The sequence below is a fragment of the Patagioenas fasciata genome, chromosome 9, assembly GCF_037038585.1.
Source record: "Patagioenas fasciata isolate bPatFas1 chromosome 9, bPatFas1.hap1, whole genome shotgun sequence".
NCBI lineage: Eukaryota > Metazoa > Chordata > Aves > Columbiformes > Columbidae > Patagioenas > Patagioenas fasciata.
The window spans coordinates 10,397,238-10,421,398 of NC_092528.1; the positions used below are offsets into that span (position 1 = coordinate 10,397,238).

The window sequence follows — 24,161 nt, forward strand, 5'->3', positions numbered from 1 at the left end:
AAGCTCCAGGTATCTCAGTTATCTCTCTTTTATAAACTCTAGTCTATAATAGGCTAAAACTTAGCATCCTTCAGACATTATTAAAACAAAAAGTATCCACATTTTAAAAAGTATGCACAGACCAGATGTGCAATGGATTTGACCCGAACCACTACATTCAGCTAACAACGGTGGTGGCAGGACTGTCTGGAGCCAGAGCCAGGATGCTTGTTCATGTTGGTTGCCTGCTGTGGCACGAAAAACGTCCCAACACGTATAAGCAAAAAAGTGAGGAGGGATGGTGAGAAAGGGAAGGAAAAAGGTGGCTTGGAGACAGCACCCTAAATACCCAATCTGTATTTTTATGTCGTTGGATAAGCAGGCACCATACCAGAGGCAACAAAGCCACCAGAACTCTTGCACAGTTTATACTTTTTCTATAATTTAGAGGGTGTTTTTTTCTATAGCAGTATCCACAATTTAACTGGAAACATGTTAGAGGTTCCACAAATCAAAACACTTTGGAAGAACACACATAGAGAATTTTGTATAACTTCTGGAAAGGCTGTGAGCAGCAGGGAGCGAATCCAGGTTGGTGAGAAAGCTCTACGGAAAAGAACGGGATTTAAGCTTGAAAGCCAAGAAAGCTCAGGAAGTGGGAAGGGCCCTGTTCCTCATCTTTACATCTGAATACAAGTGTTAAGATACAGATTAGGAACAAAAGCAGGAGAAAGGGAACCTAGAGGAGATGCTGGTTGAGGATGATAAAAGGCAACTAAAGGCGTGGGACTAGAACAGATGTAAGTAACACTGTGGGATAAGGCAGGTGGGAGGTCTCAGTCCCACTAAGTTCAGCTCCAAGGAAAAGCTGCATTCTTCCTCAGTTCCCACCTCATCCTGAGCTCTGCCAAAGCAGCATTTGAACCAACAGGTTCATCATATGAACCTCAGTGTTTCTCTTCTTCAGGGCTTGCTAGGGGTGAGCATGCTCAGCCTGAATAGAATGCATCCTGGCAAGAGCAGAACACACAGAAGCATGACATGAAATACCAGCACCAGCAGGTTTCATACAGGGAAGGAGGAAAGAAAAGTTAGTTTCTCTCCAGAAGTTTGTTGAAGAACTAGTTTTCAAAGTTCAGAGATAATTGCTGTGGCGTTTCGTGACAGCCACATCCTCTAAATGAGTCTGCTCCCTCTCTTTAATCAGATGATCTTGATGAGCAGCTCAGAGTTCTACATAACGTGCTCAGGAAACTACAACTACTTTGAACCTATGAGGGATGAAGTACCACAGAACACTATAAAACTAATAATAATCCTTAGGAGATGGAAACTGCAATGTTAACTGGATGTAGGACTTTACAAGAAAGAGCCTGAATCTTCTCTCCCCACTTTCTCTTCTTCTGTCATTACTGAAATTTTTGCCTGATGCCCAGCCATTGCCCAAAATGTTTGCACAGCAGGCACCCTCCTTCTTGCCCTGGTTCCTTAGATTTGGTACTTCTTTTTGGTGCCTTGCTTTTGAATCCAGCACTGAAAACACATACTAAAAAGAAGAAGAAAAAATAATAACAATAAAACCATGACCAGCACGTTCAACAGACATGCAGACAAAAATGTCTCACTGAGAACCCAAGCCAAGCAACCGCTTGGACATCCTCGGTTTCATTGTCTCTTTGGGAAGGTGACTCGGTGGAAAACCCTTTTGTTCAGATATCCTGTTTGTCATACCCAAACCTACAAATTGGGTCACATGGAAAGAATCTGCCATCCCTCCTAGCAATACACGGCATCCTATATGTACTCGTAACTTAATTAATACCTAACAAAATCTCAGTATTGCATGGTTGACAAAGAGCTTTCAGTGCAAGGGACAGAGCTGCTTTTATTTATAACATCAACACATATTATACATATTCAAGCAAGCTCAGCGTCAGCAATTGGCAGAGATCAATCTAGCCTTTGCTATGTAAGTATCCTCTGCTTTGCAGCCCAAATGAAATAAAAGCCAGAGCAAGCAAATTCAACACATCCAGTAATTGCCATGTTCCTGTTCAGAAGGTCTCAGGGACAAGAGAGCAAAGATGACATCTCTCTTGCATTAAGTACCACCATATAGGAATTAAGGAATTTTAAAAAATCGCTTAACTTTGATGTCCAAATGAAAAAGAAGACACACTGTGGGTAATGAATGGCATAAACTGTGGGACACCTGAAAACACACCTGATTTTATATAGTCATTAAAAAGAAAAATCAGCAATCTTATAAGCTGATCTGCCACTCTGTGCTCTTGTGACTCATGAGTCATCTTTCACAGATCTCAGAGAGACACCAAAACATGCTGGTGTCTGAATCAGTTCAGAAGGCAGTAAGCAATAGCATTACCTTTCTTAAAAATATCTATCCTAAGTTTGATGCTTGGGCATAAATATCAGGTCTTTTCCAGGATATAGTCCTGAGGAAAAAAAAAAAAGAGACTTAGAAGCCTCATTTTACAGTTCTTGTAAACATTTTGAGAGGGTTACAGAAAACACAAGATATAAACACCTTAAACATTCCTCTTTGTTGCAATTCATATTTGATGAGTAATGTAGCCTCCAGGTTACTATAGCAGCAAGATCCATCACCTAGGTGACCAAGCACTAATGATGTCAACAGACACAATCCCTACACACGCACTCACACTGTGCACATTATCAGACTTCTGTTTCTTGCTAGATGTTTGTCTTCATACCAACAGACAGATAGTAACAGACCACATGGAGAGTTTCCAAGAGGAGTGAGCTCTCTTGGCGGCACCGGCCAGCTTTGTTAAGGAGGACTGTTTCGGAGGACATCACCTGTGTCAGAGCTGGGCACCTTAAGCATCCAACATATGCAACCTGATTTACTACCAGAGTAGTAAGTAGCAACAGAACTTGCATAAAAGCTCTTAGGAAAAAGCTTCTGATGGATAAAGAGGTCACTTAATGTACTAGAGGGTCTGAAGTATAAATCTGCACAAAATAGCAGGAATCTCTTGGAAAATGCATTGGCATGGTCTTCCCCCCAAATAAGCATTCCTTTTGGGAAGCCCAGCTTTCACTAAGGAACACAAAATCCAATAAAATAAATTCCCAAATCAATACATTATCTATTACATGGGGATAATCCATTCCAGATAAACCTGTGCTCTCTATCTGTTTAAGGCCTTGCAGCAAGTCTTCTTGACCCAACACAGCAGCAGAGCAGTTCATGAGCTTGCCCTGACCCACTGGCTGGGCAACGAGTAATGAAAGATTAAACCAAAGACTCCTGAAAAATACTGATTGTTTTGGTAACAACATTACATAATTGGTAACTTCCACAGTGTAAAGAGGTTTTAGTTGGTTGGGTTAAAGTGAACGAAACTGGGATTTTTCTTCCGCTTTTGTTAAAGGCTGCCTTCATAGTCCATACATAAATGAACTCAGGCAGAAATCTCTTGCCCTTCACTTTAGTAAATGCAGATGACTCATTATTCCCTCACTTTATTTTAAATATCCTGTCACGATTGTGGTTTGCTTTGTTCAGCCATTCTCTCAACCTCATACAGCACCTGCTGTAGTGACGCAGGAAGCCCACTGTGGTGCTTTTACCCTTTCAATACATCTCTCTTACCAACAGAGCGCCCTGACCTTTAAGCATCACTTACTTTACTTGCCCAGCAGGTACTTGCAACTCCCTAGGACAGTGTTTCTTTGATCATCCTTTCCTAGATAGTAGATTACATTGTCTTCACAGAACCAAAAAAAAAAATGCCATACCTATTCAAGCCTTTACCCTTACCAAAGAACACTCACATTTTGTACTGCAGTCTAAAATTTCAGGAGTGAGCTGTCACAGCTTCACTGACACTGCGGTAGGTAGGGAAACCTCTTGAATCAAATTTATTTGCTTGAAACCTAAGCGTTTGCTTCCTTATCTTTTGACCAACTTTCACTGCCTATTGCTCCATGTTCCTATGCTGAGTAAAGACCATGGTGTCTTTAACCTGCTTATCCACAGATTGAACAGAGACCATTAGAAGCCAAGCCCTTCGGAACTCTGGAGAACAAAAGAATAACTGCTCCTGATAAAGTCAGTTTTCTTGTCCGCTTCTCTCGCTAGCTGATGATGGGATAATATCGGCAGATGAAAGCAAGATCAAGCTAGTGCTGGATCTGAGAAGATAAAAGACAACATTCAGAGAGAAAGGAACCTTGGGCAAATGAGAGAAATAAGAAACACATTTTTACAGCAAAGGATATTTTACACTGGGGCTAGACAAGGGCAAAGACGCTAGGAGAAAACAGGGCCTCTGTTTCAGGAAAGAAGACATCTGCTGGCAGAGAGCTACTGAACCCTGAAAGATTCAACCTCAACACAGAGAACACTTGAGCAGTGGAAAAAAAAAAAAGAACACCAAAAAAAACCAAGCACGGAAATGAATAAATGCTTATTGTTTGCTGAGAACTATACATTCTTTGTTGTGGATAAATGCATCTTGAATTTTGCAAAGCTTTTGTATCTGCTTTCTTCCGCCATGAAAACGCCCTTCAGAGGTGAGCCACTGAACTGCCATGGGCAGTGTGTGTCAGAAGGACACGCACACCCTGACTTGTTGATATCGGACCGTGAACGGTGTCAGTTTGAAATGGCCAGCTGAACTAACCAAGGTGAATGGCATACATCTATGTAGTTAACTGGCCCAGAAACTCTCCATGGTTTCTTCTGTGTGAATTATATGAAAGGATGTTTTTCTAGTTCATATCCCCAACAGTCCTCTTCAGAGGACTGCATATCTAGGGTCAGCATGTCTTTCTGCACAACTGCGTACCTTTAAGGAAAAACTGAACTTTAAACGGTGAATTTCATTAAAATGCATCACTTTACTAGCAAAAATATTCAGCAGTTGTGACATTACGCAATCCTGCACTCAGTGCAAAGACAGAAGATAAACAAAGAATGTTTAGGGTTTGCGTATCACCCTGCATGACAAAACTTCCTATTACTTTCTACTTCTTTTTAAATACATATTTATATTCAGAAGAGATAACAGGTTAACTGAACATTTCAGAACTGCCAACAGCTGCCCAGGTGGAAATCTTGCTATGATGAGATTGCAACCACGCTCAACCCTCCAGAAACAAGACTTCCTTCACTAAGCACTCAGATGGTCTTTCCTGCAGGAGCAGTGAAATGCTGAGTGCTCCTAATTCCATAACTCTAAGAAATATGATGGGTCCTAAATGCTCTCATCCTGTTTTAACTTTCATTTTTATCACTCTCAAAACCAAGACATGACAACAGGAAAAGCCAGTAGGATTTTGTTTCAAAGTGCAAGGGCAGCTCATGATGGCATCTGAAAGGCAGCAGTGTTGTTTTACATAAGGACAAACAAGAGAGAGGTTATTAATCTGTTTCTTTGAGGGGAAGGCTCCCACTAGAGAAAACCCCCAAAACAGGACACAACTGTGTGAACAAAGTGATCAAAGGAGACCTACAATGGAAGCGGGCACAGAACCTCTGAACTACTTTTTTTCCCCTTTTTATAATGCATAGAGGACATGACAGGGTTTTTTCAGTAGTTCTTTCTTATTCTAAAAGGATTTTTTTTGCTCCTGCTTCTTTTTACATTAAAAATTGCCTAGAATTGAAGTCTCTGAGGGAAACAGCTTCAAAGAGATGCACAAGTCAGAATCAAGCACATGAGGAAGGACACTGGTTAGTGCATTGGATTCTTAAGGCTGCAGAATAAAGTCAACATATCTGAGCATTCAGAAACCAAACTAAACCAAGTAAGTTCAGCTGCAACAAATTTTTTAAGAGAAAAAAAATTAACATCTTTAAATTGCTAATGGTTTAGCTTAAAAAAAAAAAAATACAAGAGCTCTCCAAAAGTTCAGCGCTATCCTTACACAGAGGAAACTTGTCCTTGATACCTGGAGTGAAATTCGTGATCAATAAAACACCTTTTCATTGCCTTTCACAATAAATTATACGGATAGGTCGGTGGCTGGATATTTATTGCAATTTGGTCTGTGACAGTTTCTCTAGGTGTGTCTGGAAGAAGTCCCTCTTTAGGAAAAGGACTAATCCATTTGTTCCTCCAGTAAGAGCTCCTGTGCTATCGGGACTACATCTTGAAGCACTTCACACCTGCCTTTCTCCATCCTTTTCCCTTCCCAACATGATATTTTCTTGCACTGCCAAGTCATGTTACCTGCCCAGAAGCCTGCTTTTTTCCCAGGATGTGTGCTAAATCAGGCAATGCTTCCATGAATAGACTTTACGCTACCTTCTGAGACAGGCTTGAATCTCAAATCCTTTTTCTGCTGAAGGAAACAGTACTTTCTCAGTTGGCTGGTCTCTTTTCTGAGTGGAAAAGCAGCAGCAGAGTTGTGGAAGAAGGGCTGGAGACTATTATTTCTTCTGCATCAACAGAACAAACTCCAACATTTAAGTCTGTTGTGCCTGCAAACACACCAGATCATTTTCTCCCCAGCATAGTTCTTATAGTAGGAGGAAACATTTTCCTTTCTCAGACTGGTTGTTGGTGAAAGTATCTGCTAAAACAGAAAAAAAAAGCATCTTCCTATTTGAAAGCGAACACTTTGGATTTGGAACTCAGGAAGAGGACGCAGATATGGTACAACTGATGACATTTTGCCAGTTTCTTTCTCAGGGTAGAACTGAGCTTTCAAAACTGAAAAATGATTATAACCCTTTTTCCTCTGTTCTGCATGTGTGGTTTCGGTGGATTGCCTACTGCATGTTGAGTCAGAGATGCTGAGCGCCTGCTTGTGTTCTCAAATTCATGCGGTTATGTTGCCCCAGTTAGGATCTAATGATACATTACACCCCGAGTCACACTCTGCTAATGCCTGCTAGATGATTTCTGGCATCGAGTTTTAGAACTGGAGCTGATTGGGTTTTTCCATAGGGGCCATCTTTTGACCGAGAATTCTGTTCCTGAGAAAACAGAAATTTTCCATGAGGGGAAAAAGGTTGTTTCTGCCAAAAAAATGTTAAAGGTTGGTTTGTAAAGAGGATCGAAACACAGTATTTCCTTTTGAATTGACTTGGACTAACCAAACTGTGCAATGCCCCAGAGGATCCCCATCAATTTTAGACACTTTAAGACGGAGGCAAGTCTATTCAGAGACCCAGTCTCAGACAAAGCAAGGGCTGTGACTACAAATGTCACATGGCCCTGCGTGACTGCAGCATTTCTGACAGCCATGAGTGTCACCAGTGCCTGCTGGGCAGGATAGGTGGTGATGTTCAATAACCCTCCCCACCTACGGGGCAGGGTAGAAGCTTACAGGAGCCCCGTGCAGGGATCTCCATCTGCAAGACACAGGCCCAGACACACATTTTCCAGTGAGGGAGGAGGCGCTTCCCAGTAATCCCAGATGCCTTCTGAGTTAGTATTTCCCTGTCCATATCCTTTCCTCCCTGCTGGAACCACTTCCTCCTCCCCAACCCCCTTCAGCCCCGAGCCACCTTGCAGGACAGCATCCTCATCTCTCCCATCCCCGCTCCCTCAACCCTCGTACCCCAACTCCCCCTCCAGAGTCACGTACCTGCTGGATGCTGCCAGTCAGCTGCTCCACATTGACACTAGAAATAGCTGTAGCTGTCTCTTCCTCCCCATCCCGCTTCCTTTGCTGGCTGCCTTCACCCCATACCAAGGCACAAACTCTCCTTGGCACCAGTAAACTGGGCAACACACCCATGCAGAGCCACAGTGGCCACCTCCATGCTGCTTCCCACCTGTCATGGGCAACATGAACGGGAGACAAATCCAGTGGAAAGCAGACTTGCTCCAGTCCTTGGCTCACCAAGCGAAAGTTTCTCATACAGCTTGGAAAGCTCCCAAGGCTTTGTCTTCATTTGCTTCTTTTTACGTTGTAAACAATAATGCCTGAGCTCCTGCACTTGGCTAAAAGAAGATGTTCCTCTGCCCACTCAGTACTGCTCAGGAATACCTTGAGACCTGGACTGTCCTAGAGGCCAGCTCAAAAGCACTCCAAGCCACCAGCAATCTTCTTTCACATTTCAGTGAGCTCTGGATCAGGCACAGAAATATCAAGGAAGCCAGATCCAAAACCTTGAACTGTTAATCACTAGGAACAACCAGTGTCTGGCTCAGATCCGCTTCTGTGTCCTCCGCTGCTGTGGAGGCAAAAATGGACAAAAGACTACCCACTTTGGGACAGGAGTTTTTGTGGTGTGGAGACCCTCAGATGAGAACTTCCAATACTCTCCCTGGGCAGAGATACCTTCTCACTTATCTTCTGCCTCCTGAGGCTAAGGGCCACACTGTAAGATAAGTACAATGAAATTAAAGCCATCTCCTGGCTGTAACAGGACTTTTGACCCATAATCTGTTGACTTTATTTTCCCCAATAAATAACAGAAAACCTCCCTGTATAGTGAAGGTAAACCTGTGGACATTGCAAACCACACGTGTCCATAGGTTCAGCAGCTACAGGCTGAAGGACCTTACTCCAGCCAGTCGTTCCAGACACCGTTATTTCCAGCAGCCTTCAATGAGCACTGGACTGTGCCAGAGGATAAGGTTGGAGAAGGGTGGAAATGTTGGCACAAAAAGCATTTTCTCTGAAGCGGCAAATAGCAGTGGCATGGGTATCATCACCCAGTGCTCTCCAGGAGCAGCTGCAGGCCAGTCCTGAGAACAACCTTCACATCAGGCCATGAAGCTGTTGTCTGGGCAATGTTTCGAGCTCCTTCGTTCCCTTGGTGCACCCATTTAAACACTGACTGATTTGCAATTGCCTTTTCTTGTCCTGAGAGTGCTAATAAACAAGACACTAGTGGAAGGAGACAGGGTCTGGTTGGAGATATTTACCTTGCAAGCAAATCGCAAGGGTCAGTCTGAACTTGGGCACTAGGGCACAGATTAGTCCTGAAACCTGTCATGTCTGGTAGCAGCACAGCAAATCAAACTGCTACAGCAGAACCAGTCTTTAGGACTAACGGACTTGAGAGAACAGGAAATCAAAGATCTGATCTCTGCTGAGTTCAGAAGATTCAATGCAGACTGCTGTCTAGTCACAGGATGATACAGATACCACTTGACTGTTCGGAGCGCAAGGTTCACCTGTAACAGCACCCTGCCTGCCAGCTTGAGACCAGAAGACTGTCCCAGTCACCTACCTACAGCACAGAAGTGACAGAAAAGACGGCAAAAGCTTGCTCACTGACAGAGCGTGTCATTGACACCAGAAACCCTAATACAAGGGCTTATACAAACAGGGCAGCATTTTGAAAGCAGAGGTAAACCACTGGCTGCTTTATAAATCTGTTATCAACTCCAGGTACTCAGCGCCCCACACAGCTGTGTGTGGGTGTTGATAGCACCTGGCTTCCTAACATCACCTGTTAACCAACTCCCATGCCAAACCTGTGGCACCTCGACCATTAGGAAGATTCATTCTGGTCAAACTGAGCTGTTTGCTCCCATCCCTCACCACAACACCATCAAAACTCTCATGAGCCCCGTATGTGCTGTACTCATCATCCCCTCTCACTTTACCTATTCACTGTTTTCTAGGGATATATAAGTATTGGTCTATAGGAAACCACATTGCCTGCAGCAATGATACTGGATGATAAACCCTTTACAACTGTGGAAAAATTATCAGACATAAATAACTGCACTTCTTACATGAGATTCAGCAATTAAAGAACACTTCCTAAGATATCCAGAAGAGCTCCTCAAAAGAGGACTAAAAAGACAAACAGTAGACATTTGAAGGGAAGGGCAACAGTGGAAAGAAGTGATTTGCCAAAATGATTGGGATTTTTTAAGTGAAGAATTAAACTTGGTAAAAGGGGGATTAACTAACAGAAAACAGAGCTGCAGAAAGTATCCTTTAGGGACTTGGAAGTGCAGACACAAAGAGTGGGAGCACCAGAAGAGATAAGATTTACAAACCATTATATCCCCAGAACATAAACAGTTCAGCTCATGTGTCTGACTACCCACGGTTATCTGAGTCAAAGACAGGTACCACAAAACTACTGTTCACACTGCAGTCCTGTGGTAAGAGAATGCCGGCAGCTCTGCTGCAAAACCCCATCTTTTCCGACCCTTCGCTTCACTGTCCTATCTTGCTCCAGGTTCTTTTCCCTGGAGGTTTTCATCCCATGTGGAAGAAAGTCTGTGAGATGAGGCACAGCCAGCTCAGCCAGCAGGAGCTGACTCCAGAGCCAGGGGCAGTTGTAGCGGCCACGGTGCCGATTCTCCTGCGCAGGAGCTGGCAGCAGCACCTGGACAGCTGGTGGGAACAGGCTGGAACCACACACCACGCAGTCATATTTCACCTTGGGTGTTACCTGCCTAGGAGATGTTTTTCCAAACTAGATTGCAGTTTAGCAGTCTTTCTGAAGAGTCATCAGCCAACATAAATATCTATCCACAACTATTAGCAATTTCTAGGTTTTGAACAACCTTTACTAGTAAAATAAGAAGGATTTTCTTTTTGGAACTGAGACATCGAGAATTGTCAATAACCTACTGTCCCCACAAATTTAGCCTACTTAGCTCTTTCACATCTGAAGCTTCTATCAGAGCACACTTCAAATTATAAAACCACATGCGCACAGCTGCCAGTGTTACTAGTTACCAAGAGTGCAGTGCATAGCCAAGGGGTATTTAATTTACACCAGTAAAGGCTAAAAGAAAAAAAACATAGCTCAGAAGAAGCATTCAGCTAACAGAAATGAAATCACAAGTTAATGTTCTTTAAAATGCTTCCATAGAGAAGTTTACAGTACCTCATGCCAGCTTTCAGTTTATTCTCCTATCAAAAATAAAAAGGAGTCACATTTTAAAATTGTAAAGGAACAATAAGAGACATGTGCTTTTCCCTGATATTTTAATAACTTTGGTTTTGTCACCATGTCTCTCCCTGTTCACACGCCGGTTTCACCCAAACTGGGTGATTACCCAAGAGATGGGAAATACTGGCATTAGAAAACAGAGCTGGACTTCAGCTTCCCAAGTAACACCAAGAAGCAAGAACGCTTCCAGCCACTGGCCATCATAGCTCTTTCACTCTTTGTTCTTCGTAAAAATATCTAACATTAGATAAACTGAAGCCAAAATTCCAATCCTGTCCGTATAGTGTGTGCCATATAACAGATCTTAACAGTCTCTTCTGGCCAAAATGATTCTGTGACTCTATACATTGCACTTTGACGGCCTACAGCCTAGTGTGACAAACCATTTCATCTTTTAAATTAAATAACAGGTATTTACGAGCTATTCACAACTTCAAATGAACTCATCTTGTGCTTCTCTGTAGGTATGTAAGTGTTCTTGTTATGTTAGCTTTATCTGTGCTTTTTTCTTTCTACAACATTGCTCTGGTATGACTTACAGCTAAGATTCAACCCTAATCTGCATATCTGTGTTTTGTAAGTGCTTCTCAAAGATGAAGCATGTGCAGCAATGCAAAGTTAAGCCTAAAGGATTTCCCTACTGTTCTAATAGCCTGAAGAGACATTACAAAAACCTTGCCCTGCCAATATGCTGGTTTCTTTAAGAAACTATAGGCTAAGGCAAAAATGTTTTATGTAAAAAATGTAGCATTATAGTAAACAGTTAAATGCTGTTTTCGTGTAACTGGATATTAGCAGGTATGACCCAGCACTTTGTAATTCCAGAAGTGGAAAAAGATGAGGAAATTCAGCTGCTGCAAGCTGACAGCCAGGTGAACCTTTGCACCTTTTAGTATCTCCAGACTGTATTTCTCAACCTGTCTAGATGCCTAGAAGCCTGCAATACAGCCTGATTTCTCTTAGTCACACATTTTCTTTTAATTCCATACAATATGTAGAGCCTGTTAAAGAGCTGAGGCCAAAAATTCAGCTTGCTCACACCTCAGTTGTTTAAATACTGTACTACATGTATTGCATGCCTTATTATATGCCCCAAACTACAGTTATGAATGCTTACTTATTAATGTTAGAATACACAGTAGTCTTAAACTTGCCAAAACAGCCCCCCCCACCCCAATCTATGAAGCTTCTACTCTTGTTTTTGTTCAAATTAAACACAAACTTAATCCTCTCCTGTCTCTAAATAGTACTAAGCAATATTAAATTTAGTTCAACATCTGTTCCAACAGTAGAACCTTGTTAAGCAACACTCACAGTTTCATCCCCCGCGTTCCCTCATGGGGGATGTGAGGCGTTCCCAAAGCTGCCGCAAGAGGAAGAAGTGAGAACTGTAACGGGATCCTCCACGACAGCTCAGTACAAGGCACTTGCTGGGGACGAAATACAAGAACATCTACTGTTGATTTAATTTTAGGAAAGAGCAGACAACTCCAGTCATAATCATTTATCTTAAATAGTACATGCATAGTTGTTCCAATAGATATAAAAAGTAGCATATATATTTATCAAACAGATCTACCACCCCCACCCCCAACTCTAAAGTATATTTTTATAGTACAGCATATTCTTTATCCTCCTTCCCTCCAAACATGCCCTCTTGATCAGTCCTTTAGTTTTACCATTATTAGGAACACACAAGGCAGTTTGGCAGGGTCACCTCCAGATGTGCAATGCTCTCCCATACTGGATGCCATGGGGAGTACCGGAGTTACACTCAGCTCCACCACAGCACAACTGGAAAACTCTCCTGCAATAGATGGTGAGGAAACCTTTAGCATGAAGGTCTGCTTCTGAAAAGTGACAGAAAACCATTTCTGGCCAGTGCATTTTTGAACAAGAAAACAAAGTATCCTTATTTTTGTTGTGTAAACCAGAATCTGCAGTATGAGCCCAATAAAAACAGCTTGCGTTTATATTTTGTCGTGAATACAACACACTTATCAAAAACCTAATTGTATGTTGGCTGTATAACTCAGGGTTTTGTGGTGGTGCTTTTTAAACAGATATAAGTCAGCAGTTATCTCTAAGTCGGAAGCAGGTCTTTTCTTTCACAAAATAACCAATTTTCATCAGAGTTCAATATACTGAAGTGTCCCTCTCCCTCAAGTTCTTTTCATATTTTGATTTTTTCTTTTGTTATTTTTACCTGCCTCCAGTCAGATGGGATTTAAACTGGATCCACCTAGATATACTTGTAAATACAGATTACACACACTGGAAACAACTCTTCACAAGTTCAACGTGCTCAGCTTAAGTTGAGCACCGATTTAAAGAGATAACATGCAAAAGGAGGGTAATTTTTTTGCCTCATTATGATACTAACCATCAATTTTAATTACAATATGCTGAAAAGCTAAAAGAAACAGCACTAAAAACAGTCTCATAAAGGCCAAAACCATCATAGAAAGGAGTACAGGGGCATAAGAAAAAACCAAAATGATGACAGAAAATAAGGTACTGCACCCAATGAGATGGCATCAGCTCAAGTGGATATCCATGTAAGGGAAAGCAATACGGACAGGAAAACTATTCAACAAAGCAGCCAGCAAATATCTAGAATAAAGGGGAAAGAAGGGGTAGCAGCAAAAGAGAAACGGCTGAAGCCGCGTGCTCGGCATGACTTGGCAGGCCACAAACAAGAGCAAACTTACCCACAGCAGCTTTGTCCACAACCTGCTCCCCAAGCTCGAGTGCAACTCCTGCTGTGAGTCCTGGGGGGCAGCTCCTGGGGCAGGTCCTGCTGAGCCCCCTGTGGGAAAACATGTTTCAAGAGGTCAGTGCAGCATCTCCCCACACTGCCCACGCCTCCTCCCGCCCAGGCCATCTCATCCAAACACCCCATCAACTACATGACTTGACCACTCTTCCTTTTAATTAAAATCTGCAATTTGTTTGACTACAAGTATAAATCGCCTTCCCCTGGTAACCTGTGATCTTACTGAAAGTGACGGAGAATACTACTAACATTTTATATAGAGGCTTAAACAGGTGTAGCCTCTACTGGGGGCTAGTAAAGACCAAATATTTTTGTCTGCAAGTGTGTTCCTGGTAGGAAAGCAGATTTTTCAGTAATTTTGCTAAACAAAACCATCTGAAGAATTTGCATCAAAAACGTCCAAATGTTTGGATTTTTTTCATTTTGTTTTGATTTTCTAAATGCAACACGCTCTCGGTGTTTGCCACATTGAATAGTTTGGGATGTTACCTATGACAAACAGGCAGTCAGTTTCAAAGGCAAAAAGGCCACAGGATTTCCTAAGGAAAGAGTTACCGATTGCACACACTGTCGGCTCCTGAAATTAGAGAAGGGAAGGGTCAAAAATTACCTATCAGGTCGTGTATGTCGACACGACACAGGAAATAGCATCTCCTCTCTTTGCCCTCAGTCATGCAAAAAAGGAACTGAATCAGCAAGTAATGCCACAAATAGGCAACAGGGGCTACCAACAATTAATTAAAACTGATTACATCTCTCATACAGCACATTGTCTTAATTCCTTAAAAATGTTTTTTGTAAGCCAGAGTTTTTAATGATTTAAAATTATGTCACATTTAAAAGTGAGAAAGCTGAACCCCTCTATGGCGATAAAGAGAACAGACACACATCCACCAGAAACTCACCCTCTCCAGTAACACAGTAAAGAACACACATTTTTCTTCAAAATTTTATTTCAATTTAAATTATGGGGCCAGCCAGATTTTTTGGATAAGAAACACATTTTCCTCAGGAGAAATGAAATGCTACCACGGAAGTAGAATTACAATTGTATACATCTCATTTAAAAAAAAAAAAAAAAAAAAAAAAAAGGCAAAACCAAAACCTGCTCACATTTAAATAACTTTTAGTAATACCCTTAAGCCTTCAAGCAGATAAGAAACCACTTCCAGAACAATAGTTTTTTAATACCAAGAGCACGTCAAATGAGCTTTAATTTAAACACAACTTCTTTTCGAAAGCCGACATTCAAATGTTTTCACATATTAAAAAAGTCACCATAGCCATTGTTTCCAAGGCCTAATATAGAATAACCTCTATCCCAGTCCAAATGTTTTCACTTCTTGACATATGGAAATCTTTAGCATGTCTACATTTTTCTAAAGAGAAAGCCTTATATGTTATGGTGAGTAACTTGGCAAATAATATTTTCCTCCACTGAGCTATGATAAACCAAAATACAATAGACTGTTAGTACTGAACTCTAATATCACCTCATGGCCAATTCTGCCTGCCTGTGTAAGTGATCCTCGGTCAGGGTAAGCTATTTCTTTTTTCTGTAAGCAAAATGAATTGGTTTGCAAAGGACACATTAAGAACCTTTAAAAGACCAATTACAAGGTTACGAGCAACTTTGAAAAAGCGAGTGAAAACAGGCAATTTTCTGGCCTGACTTCCCTTGTGAAGGCTTTCAAATCAGCTTAAACGTCACTTAGGAGTTTAGTTTTGCTGATATTTGCAATATTTTAATTAGGAAGAGGACAGGAAGCAACATTTTCTGTAGCATTCTCAGTCAGATTCAGCCATGCAGAATTTGAACTTTCAGACTCCAATCTCTAAGTTTGCTTGGTTGTCAGCACTACTATACGATGGATAGATACAATTTTAATAACATCATTTAGCTATACTTAGTAGATTCCTTTTGTATGGTCACAGTAACAAAAACATGGTGCAAAATCAGTTGGGTCTTTTGTTTTTATAAATACTGATAGTTTGCAGCATTAAAGAACAAAATCAACAAAATTTAATCATCTTGTTACCCTAGGATGTCTATGAAATTGTTTCTTGAAGTTGGAACGAATTAAATCATCCACTTCCACAACTACAGTACTGAGTTATTTACTCTAAGAAATGATGCACTGCAAGCTCCCCAGAAGTTAAGAGGAATCAATACTAATTTAGCATAACCTTTGCCATGTGCAGAGCTGGTGAGCACAACGCTAGTTTAATTGAATAAGGCCAATATTATCCAGTAAGAATGTAGTATAAAGGGTTCCAGTTCTCTATTTCAGCCTACCCTAACTGATGGCACCCCATCAGATAAGTGAATACAAATAATTCTGTTGTTGGTGGTGGTTTGTTTTCCTTTTAATGCTGCAGTACTTAAGATTGTTAAATCAGCATTTCCATGTGATCTGAAGTATTCAATTACATGTGAGCATTCATTTTGCAAAACTCAATATTAGGTAATAGTTACAGACTAATACAATAACATTCCTCTGCTGTACAAATTAAATCATATTTTAAAGAAATGAGCAGCCTAGGAGTTATATACAAAAGAAACCAGCAAGCACTGTTGAAATGAAATGCAAAATGCCACTGCTAGGTCTACTGTCTGAAATACCTTTAAAGTAAAATTAACAAAACCCCTTAGAACATATTTCCAAGTTTACAAGTCAATTCTCAGAAAAATCAAATCATGTCAAAAAAAAAAAAAAAAACAACCTATAAAGCGGTGAAAGGCATATATACATTTTCCTTATCAACCTTGAGACTTCACTCTTTTAAAAGTTGCTAAGTTTCAGTATCAGTTTATTTGCAAGACAACTGTTAATCCCAATAAGATCACATCTTAGATACATTTCCCCTTTGATTACAAATAAAGCACTGCACATTTTTTTTTAAATCAAGGCATATAATCTTATACTATGGTGCCAGGTATGCACAGGTCACATTGTGCTCATATCTCAAACAAGGTAAGTGCAAACATACAGATTTATTCAGATTTGCAAGCATGCAACCTGTTACTTAACTACATTAATACCTTCTCTCCTAAACCAAACTAGTATCTATATGTTTGCTTTCACGAACCTAGAATCTTTCTTTTCAGGACTCCTAAAACAAGCAGTGTCTTTGAATTCTGAAATGACACAAATATCAAGAAAGTCCACATTGTGCAAGAAAGCAGCAGCTATGTTTTTCAACTTGGACTAAAAAAGAAAAGAGAAGAACAAAAACCGTTCACTGAACAGCAGATTAGCAGTAATGTTCCTCATGAATCAATAAGAGTGCCTGATGCTGAATATCTAACAGCAAATGCTGAATTGGGGTTTAATATTTTAAGGGTTTATTGGAGATTAAGCTTCTTGCTGTGTTGGTCTCTTCAAATCCCTGATCTGTTTAACTAAATAGGTCTTCTCATCATTAAATTGTTCATCCTCGGTCCTGTCATTCTGAAACTTGCTGAGGAACTCAATAAGTTTGGTCTGGTTCTTTAGAAGGATGTCTAATATAGGCTGTGTCTTGTTAGGATTGGCTACAAACACCTGCAAGAAAATAAAAGGCATTTAGCGTAACAGTAGGAAACAGAAGGTTAAGTTAAGAAAACAAACCTAGCCAACAAAATAGTGATGACAAAAACTTAGTGTCATGTTTTAATCCAGCATCTCTACAGAAAAATAATGGAGCAAATGCAAGTTTGAAAATACAATTACTCAGTTTTTTAAATTGTAAGCTGAACACTAGTACCAAAGTAAATTCAATTTGTGGGAGGTGATGAGCCACAACACCCACTGTAGAAAGCACTGAAGACACCTCACAGCTAAATTCTGTAGCAAATGCTTGGTTTAATATTATATACAGCACCAGTTGGGTATATTAAAGTTCACTGAAAACTTTTATACCTCGTATCTCCAAACACTTAGCTACTTGTCTGCTGCAAAGTCAAAAGTTATATATTGTTATGTGCAAACTACTATTTAGGCTTGAAAATGTAGGTGACTTGACTAAAATACTGGTATCCTTCAAAGATCACACAGTATGATGAAAACACTTTTGAACTCCAAGGTGCTTCATGATTTCACATGAAATCATGCACTCCTCCTTATCACACTTCATCTTTGTTAATTACAAAATTTTCTAAGACAGATTACACTGAAAATTGTATGAAAGTTTCTTGAAAATTTTCAAACGATACAAAGATAGCTATTTGTAAAGATGGATCATAATAATGACAAACATTAGCAGTCTATTTAACCACTCAGCAGACATTAAGATAAGCTTCATTTAGCCTCAGCTAAGTAGTTTACTCAGCTAAACAACTTCTGGTGGGTTTCCTTTATTGTTTTATTGTGGGCTTTTTTAAACATACCTTAAACACATGAAAGGCCTCAAACTGAATGTTACGACTCTTGTCTCGTAGAAGGTTCATCATTAGCTTGAGATTTTCAGGTTTACTGATGTACTTGGTCATAATTGTGAAGTTGTGTCTGTCCAATAACAATTCACCAAGAAGCTAAAAGTTGAGAACAAGACTCAATGAAAAATGACTGACATTGGATGTAAGAAACAACTTTTTCATAAGTGCTTTCAAACACACTGAGGAGCTGACACTGGTCTGTAAATATAGTAACAACAGAACTCAAATGTCCTGAATTTCTGAGCGCAGGGTGCATTTTCTCCTTTTTCTCAACAAGTGGAAAATCACCTTTTGTTCCCCCCTTGTTATGAACTGGAATTGAAAGAAAAGTCTTTTTCATTCCTTTTCCCCCGCCATGATTTCTGTATTTTTTTCATTGATACAGAATCTATACATCACCAACAAGAATGTGGTATTAAAAACCAACCAACAAAAAACCAAACAAAAACCCACAACCAAACAAACCACACACACCACAAAATGAAAAATTAATACTTCAAAAGAGAAATATTTACACTTCTTTTGCTACCTTCTTTGTCCAGAGGGGAGTAAAAGAAAATTGCCTACAAGTATCACCCTTGCTACAGGTTATGTATTATATTTATATTCACTATTTCTGACCTACTTGAATATAAGATTAGTATTGCTCTAGTCACACCATGCGAATATTTATTAAACTATTTAAATGCATCCAGATTTGTTGAAGGAAAAAACCCAACCAAAATAAACATATTGCATACAGCCATTTCTGCACAGGCAGAGAAATTACTTAATGTGTGTTGGACACTAAGTAGTGGAAAGACTGTACTAGAGAAAAGTAGCTAATCCCAACTATGAGAACACATGAAAAACTAAAGTAAACACTATTTAAGGCAGTTACTGAAGTTATTTCAATTAAAGTTAACCCATCTTGAAACTGAAGGAATTCTCTAACTTTGCATTTAAGAAGAAAATATTTTTGCATTACCTTAAGTGACTGCCTCTTTGTCACATAATTTTCCGAATGAAGTAACTTCTCATATTCACTGAAGAACTAAACACAGAATAAAGAAAAGGGTTAGGACCTTTCCAAGTGTCATCCACATTCTTCTTCCAAATGATTGTAACAAACCAGAGGACACGCAAATCCCTAACAAAAATGTAAACAAATCTGAAATCTCAGTAGGTTCCTGTAAGTCACTACTGTTTAAGCATTGTATATGCTCAAAACAAACAAATCAACAAACCAAAACAAACACAAAAAAACACACACACCCCCCAAAAAAACCCCTAACAACTCTTTTAGGAGCCATCAGTGTTTAGACTGAAATGTAGTTATCTCATTATTTCTTAAACTCGAGTAGTTCCTGGTACTGAACGCTGTCCACTGATTTCAGGAGTCCCCAGCAGGTGGAGGAGGGCTGTCTTGCATTCTTTGGTTGTTCCGGGTTAACACGGACAAAAGAAAAAGTCAAGGAAAGGGTTCCCTCTAGTGGAAAAATCAGATCTAGGTTTCTGCCGCCTTCTCTTGCTTTTACACCTTTCTTACATTCAACAATAATGTCTTGAACTGAATTTTACTGCTTGGCAGAAATTACTGTATGTTCAATTGGTTTAATATTGTATGTAAATTTCAAACAGTGAAGCTAACCAAGGAATGAAATACACTGATTTCTTCAAATAAGATACAACGCACTAGAAAATTCTGAATATTAAAATGCATCTGCTCACCCTATCATAATGTTGTTCCAAAAATTCTGCGCTTAGCAACTTGTGTCTTGTAAGCAAATCCTGTAAAAGAGCACAAAACCAGTATTTTCACTAAAATATTTAAACAGTACATATATATTCTCATTCAACAGTGAGTATACACAAGATATTCAAGAGAAAACTTTGCTATTTCATTAAACAGAGACATTTAGAACAGTTATCCGGACACTGCTAAAGATGTTGGCATCACTTAGGAAAGGTTTGCAATGCGCCATGTTGATCACACCAGTAAATAGCCCAAGGAATGCTGTTTATGGATCAAGGCTGTGCTCTGCACACAACTATTAACAATCAAGGGTAAGACCAACTACTTACTATTAATGAATATTATGCTTATAGTCCCATAACTGGTTGTTTTAAGAAAACAAACACTGTCCCCAGACAAAGCATCAGCATCAAATATACTCAAGTTCATAACAGAATGGAAAGGAGTTTGCTCACTTGAGGAGCTGGAGACACATTTAAAAGCCCCTGGCATGGAATGCACATGTATTCAGATAATGCATGATAGTTTAAGTCTTGTTTTCTAGAATAAAGGTTATTTGGAACATAGTATATCCATTTAAAGGAATGCCTTGCATTCTGAGGAATAAGGAAGAACAGTGCCCAGCTTACCTATTTGCATCACACCTTTTCAATTTCTTTTTTCCTTTCTCCCAAGACTTGTTTTGCCCAAGAATGTAACACACAGCATGTGGGTTCATACAGCAGAGAACTACAGAAACAATAATTCAAATGTTGTATATAAATTACCTTGAATGTGGCAAATGCATCCGAAGCAATGTCAAATGTTGACATTTCCACGTATCTGAAGAAATCATAGAATTGTTCTGACCACAAGATTATTTTAGCAAGTGGTTCATGCCTGATGCATTCTCTAAGCATTATTCCACAATTTAGAGCAATTTCTGGAGATTCGTACCTGTTAAAGAAAAAAATAAAAATAAAATTCTGCATAATTCTTCACTGCAACACCACACTGCATATTACAGGTCCCAGTGCTATCAAGTAAATAATCCAAAAACTTATTTCTGCATTAAACCACCCTTTCAAATACTACTACAAACTACTGAAAGTTGACAGTTAAATGCCAAATTACAGCCAATACAAATGATTTTCACAAACTGAGTAATGAGAGTAAATAAAAATACTTTCTTCATACTCAAAATCAGTTTTCTTTTTTTCATATTGGTGGGGCTGCAGGTAACTGGAAAAGCAGTAAGTGATTTCTGTCTTCAAAGCTGTTTGCTTAAACATGACAGGAGTTTACATAAAACTATCCATAATATGAGCATGAAGGGTTAATAATACTGGACATAGATTCATGTCTCCTCTTTCATTAAGGCATTTTTCAGTGTTACTGGCTACTCTACACATCACAGGTTTCCACCTTGAAATGCTGGCAAGTGTCCTCTGTAAGGACAGTATTGAACACCTCTGCACCCCAGCATCGCCTCTGGGGAAGTATCTGCACCGTCTTTACAAGAGACCTTTGGAACACGTCTGTCACTGATTTGATGGACTCAATGAAGCCATCCCTGACAGCTTCATTTAGAAACTGTTGCTACGCTTCCTTGGCAGGCTTTCTTATTCAAACAGTACAGGGTTCTTTCTCCCAGCTGATTTTAGCATGTACCAACAGCAGCTGCCAAAATCTCACAACAGACACATTCAACAGAAATACACCTTTGTACTTGCTACTAGCTCCTTGTTTTCCCAAGCAAGCCAGTAGCTGGAACCTGGAGGGAGATGGGGCGGCCTTTCCAAACAACAACTCACCGCAGCATGCTGCAACATAAGGTACCCCAGGCTAGAGGAAAGTTAATTCTGCTGTTACGTACCTCACCCTGGATCAAAGTCTCTTATGTACCTTCCTGAGTCCCACCTAAAGAATCCTTCATCCTATACCACTGGAAGCTAATTTAAATTCACCAGAATAATTCAGGAGTAAAGTATTATTGTGCATACTACGCACTAACTATATTACCACAAAAACCATTTTCTTATGAATTAATTTTCATGTTGAATCCTAAAATATTTTCCCATTTAATCTGCCATGGAGATTTGAAATCCAAGGAACTTTTTGCAACTCATCCCATAGATTAAATTTACATAAATTTGACTCAGTTGGATACAACACGTAAGTCACTAAAGCTAACTAAATGCCCATTTCAGACAGCCTTACTTATCTTTCAACAATCCCTGTCAGAATTATGCTCTCTGATGAGCGACAAGAGACTAAAAATTAGGACGAATGTGTTACAGCCCTCATTCAGTCACATACCAACAAGAGCATGCTGAGAAAGTAGTTTCATCTCTCTGCACCTCAAATGTCTTTGCCTTCTTCGTAAATTATTTTGAAGTAGTACTGAATCGATGTTTTCTTTTGTGTTATGCCATGATTAATAATCCTTTTGTCCTGCTAACGTTTAAATCTTGCTTCCCTGCAAAATCAGGGCCAGAATGCAGGGGGGGGAAGCAAAAACCGATAGAGCACTTCTGGCAGACGAGTGTCTACCTTACACTTGTACAAACTGAAGCAAATATTCCATGCCGCTCTTGGTGCTAAACCTTTGGAATCAGCATGGAACCTAAAGGTGTAAAATTCCTGCTTTCTCCACAGAAGAAGTTTCTTGTATGATCCATTTTCCAGTGGATTACACAAATGGCCAAGATGAGGTAAACGTAGAGATGCTACAATAAAATAGCCCAAGATATCATGTATGTGGCAGGTTAGTCAGCAACTCTAATGACTACTATGAACTAGGAGGAGGGAAAAGGAAAAACGCACCAAAGCTTCCTGTTTACGCGTTAAACATACATTTGATTATCTTCACATCTCAATGCCACCAACATAAACACAGGCAAGTATCTCAGTGAGAAGCGTGAGCTCGTGACACATCCTCTAGCTATACCAGTAGGTGCAATAAGAACTCAACAACTGCAGCAAGCTTACACAGCAGCTTTGACACAAATTATAAAACCAGCACTTGAAACAGGTGCATATTTAAAATGGTTTATTAATGTCTTATGAACTTTTCTATCCCAAAATAACACACTGGAATTGTAATTTCCAGAACTTTCTTAATTAACATTAGAAGAAATGTGAGCAATTATTTTTCAATGGAGAGCACACTCTCATTTAGAAAAAAAAAAAAAAAAATCTTTTTTTAACATGAAAATGTTAACACTTTTCTGCTTTCAGGTTTGAGATCCATAGCTCTACATGTAAATCACTTACTCAGTATGGCGTGATTTTCCAATATCCAGCACAGCAGATAACACAAGAACAGAGGAAGAAAAAGCTGTCTGGCATGCACCATATGCCCCAAATCAATCTTTGTTTAGTCAAGTCTGAGTTAGTGCATTTGTATCACTACAGGAATATAAATCACTATGAAGAAAGTCTAAGACCAAACTATGACCAGCAGATAGGACAGAAAACTGGAAATGATAATGGTTAAAGGAAAAAATTGCCTTTAACTCTAGATAAAGGAATGAGTTCCCAAGGAAATAGTTTAAATAGGATCAAATTGTATTCTCAAAGGAAAACTTCTGCACTGCCTCAATAAGTGTATTTTAGGTTACTAATGGTTCTCAATTTTCAGTCATATCTCATGCAAAACTATATTTTTGGTAGTCTACTACTCAAACTTTCCTTTACTTAGAGGCCCCAAGACCAAAAAAAAATATATAGACAGATAGACAGACAGACATAGATAAACCAAGAACACTGCAAAGGAAGAAAAACATTTTGGAACTCACTGCTTCTCCATGAATTCAAAAACATACTTCACGTAAAAGCGTATTTACGTTTCACAGTGTACATACCCTTTTAATAGCATGAACAATATATTCTGTTGAGTGCAGATGTATTCAACTGTGGGAGTTCTTGTACCAATTTGCCTTCTGAGAATGTTGTTGAAAATTTGCGCAACGTCTTTTTTGCCCTGTCAAAAACATTAGCAGTTAAACACATAGTATTCAACTCTACTAGGCAAGTAACAAACATTATCATCATCTCATACATTCATACCGTGAGAGCTCTGCACTTCAGTCAGTCTCCGTACTCTGATCTTAATCAGATCAAATATTCTGCTTCTTTACACCCGTTCCAAATATGTCAAAGCACTCAAAACATTACATCATGTTGCAAGCAGATCAAGGGTAATTGACATTAAGAAGTAAAGTTAGTTGATGTTTCATCAGATACTTCTATGTAGCATCAATCTCCTGGGTTTGTTTTATACTTGTTTTTGTTAATCACGTACCAGTTTTTAACCATGCTCTTGCCTAAATTGTTTCTTCAACACTCCATTATCCTCTCCGCTGGCCCAGGAACACATCATGCCACCATTAAGAGTGTA

General features: G+C 39.6%; 1 protein-coding gene across 1 annotated transcript in view; it reads right to left on the reverse strand.

Moving 5' to 3' along the window:
• Positions 1 to 14,563: 14,563 nt before the first annotated feature.
• Positions 14,564 to 24,161, reverse strand: part of CAB39 (calcium binding protein 39) — a 40,648-nt gene continuing 31,050 nt past the window's right edge. Inside the window, exons 4-9 of the mRNA XM_065844825.2 lie at positions 23,626 to 23,744; positions 20,548 to 20,716; positions 19,756 to 19,815; positions 19,013 to 19,078; positions 17,998 to 18,141; positions 14,564 to 17,173 (exon numbers count right to left, since the gene is read on the reverse strand). Coding sequence (XP_065700897.1) covers positions 16,985 to 17,173; positions 17,998 to 18,141; positions 19,013 to 19,078; positions 19,756 to 19,815; positions 20,548 to 20,716; positions 23,626 to 23,744 — 747 coding nt within the window. The 3' untranslated portion in view covers positions 14,564 to 16,984. The remainder of the gene's footprint in view (positions 17,174 to 17,997; positions 18,142 to 19,012; positions 19,079 to 19,755; positions 19,816 to 20,547; positions 20,717 to 23,625; positions 23,745 to 24,161) is intronic.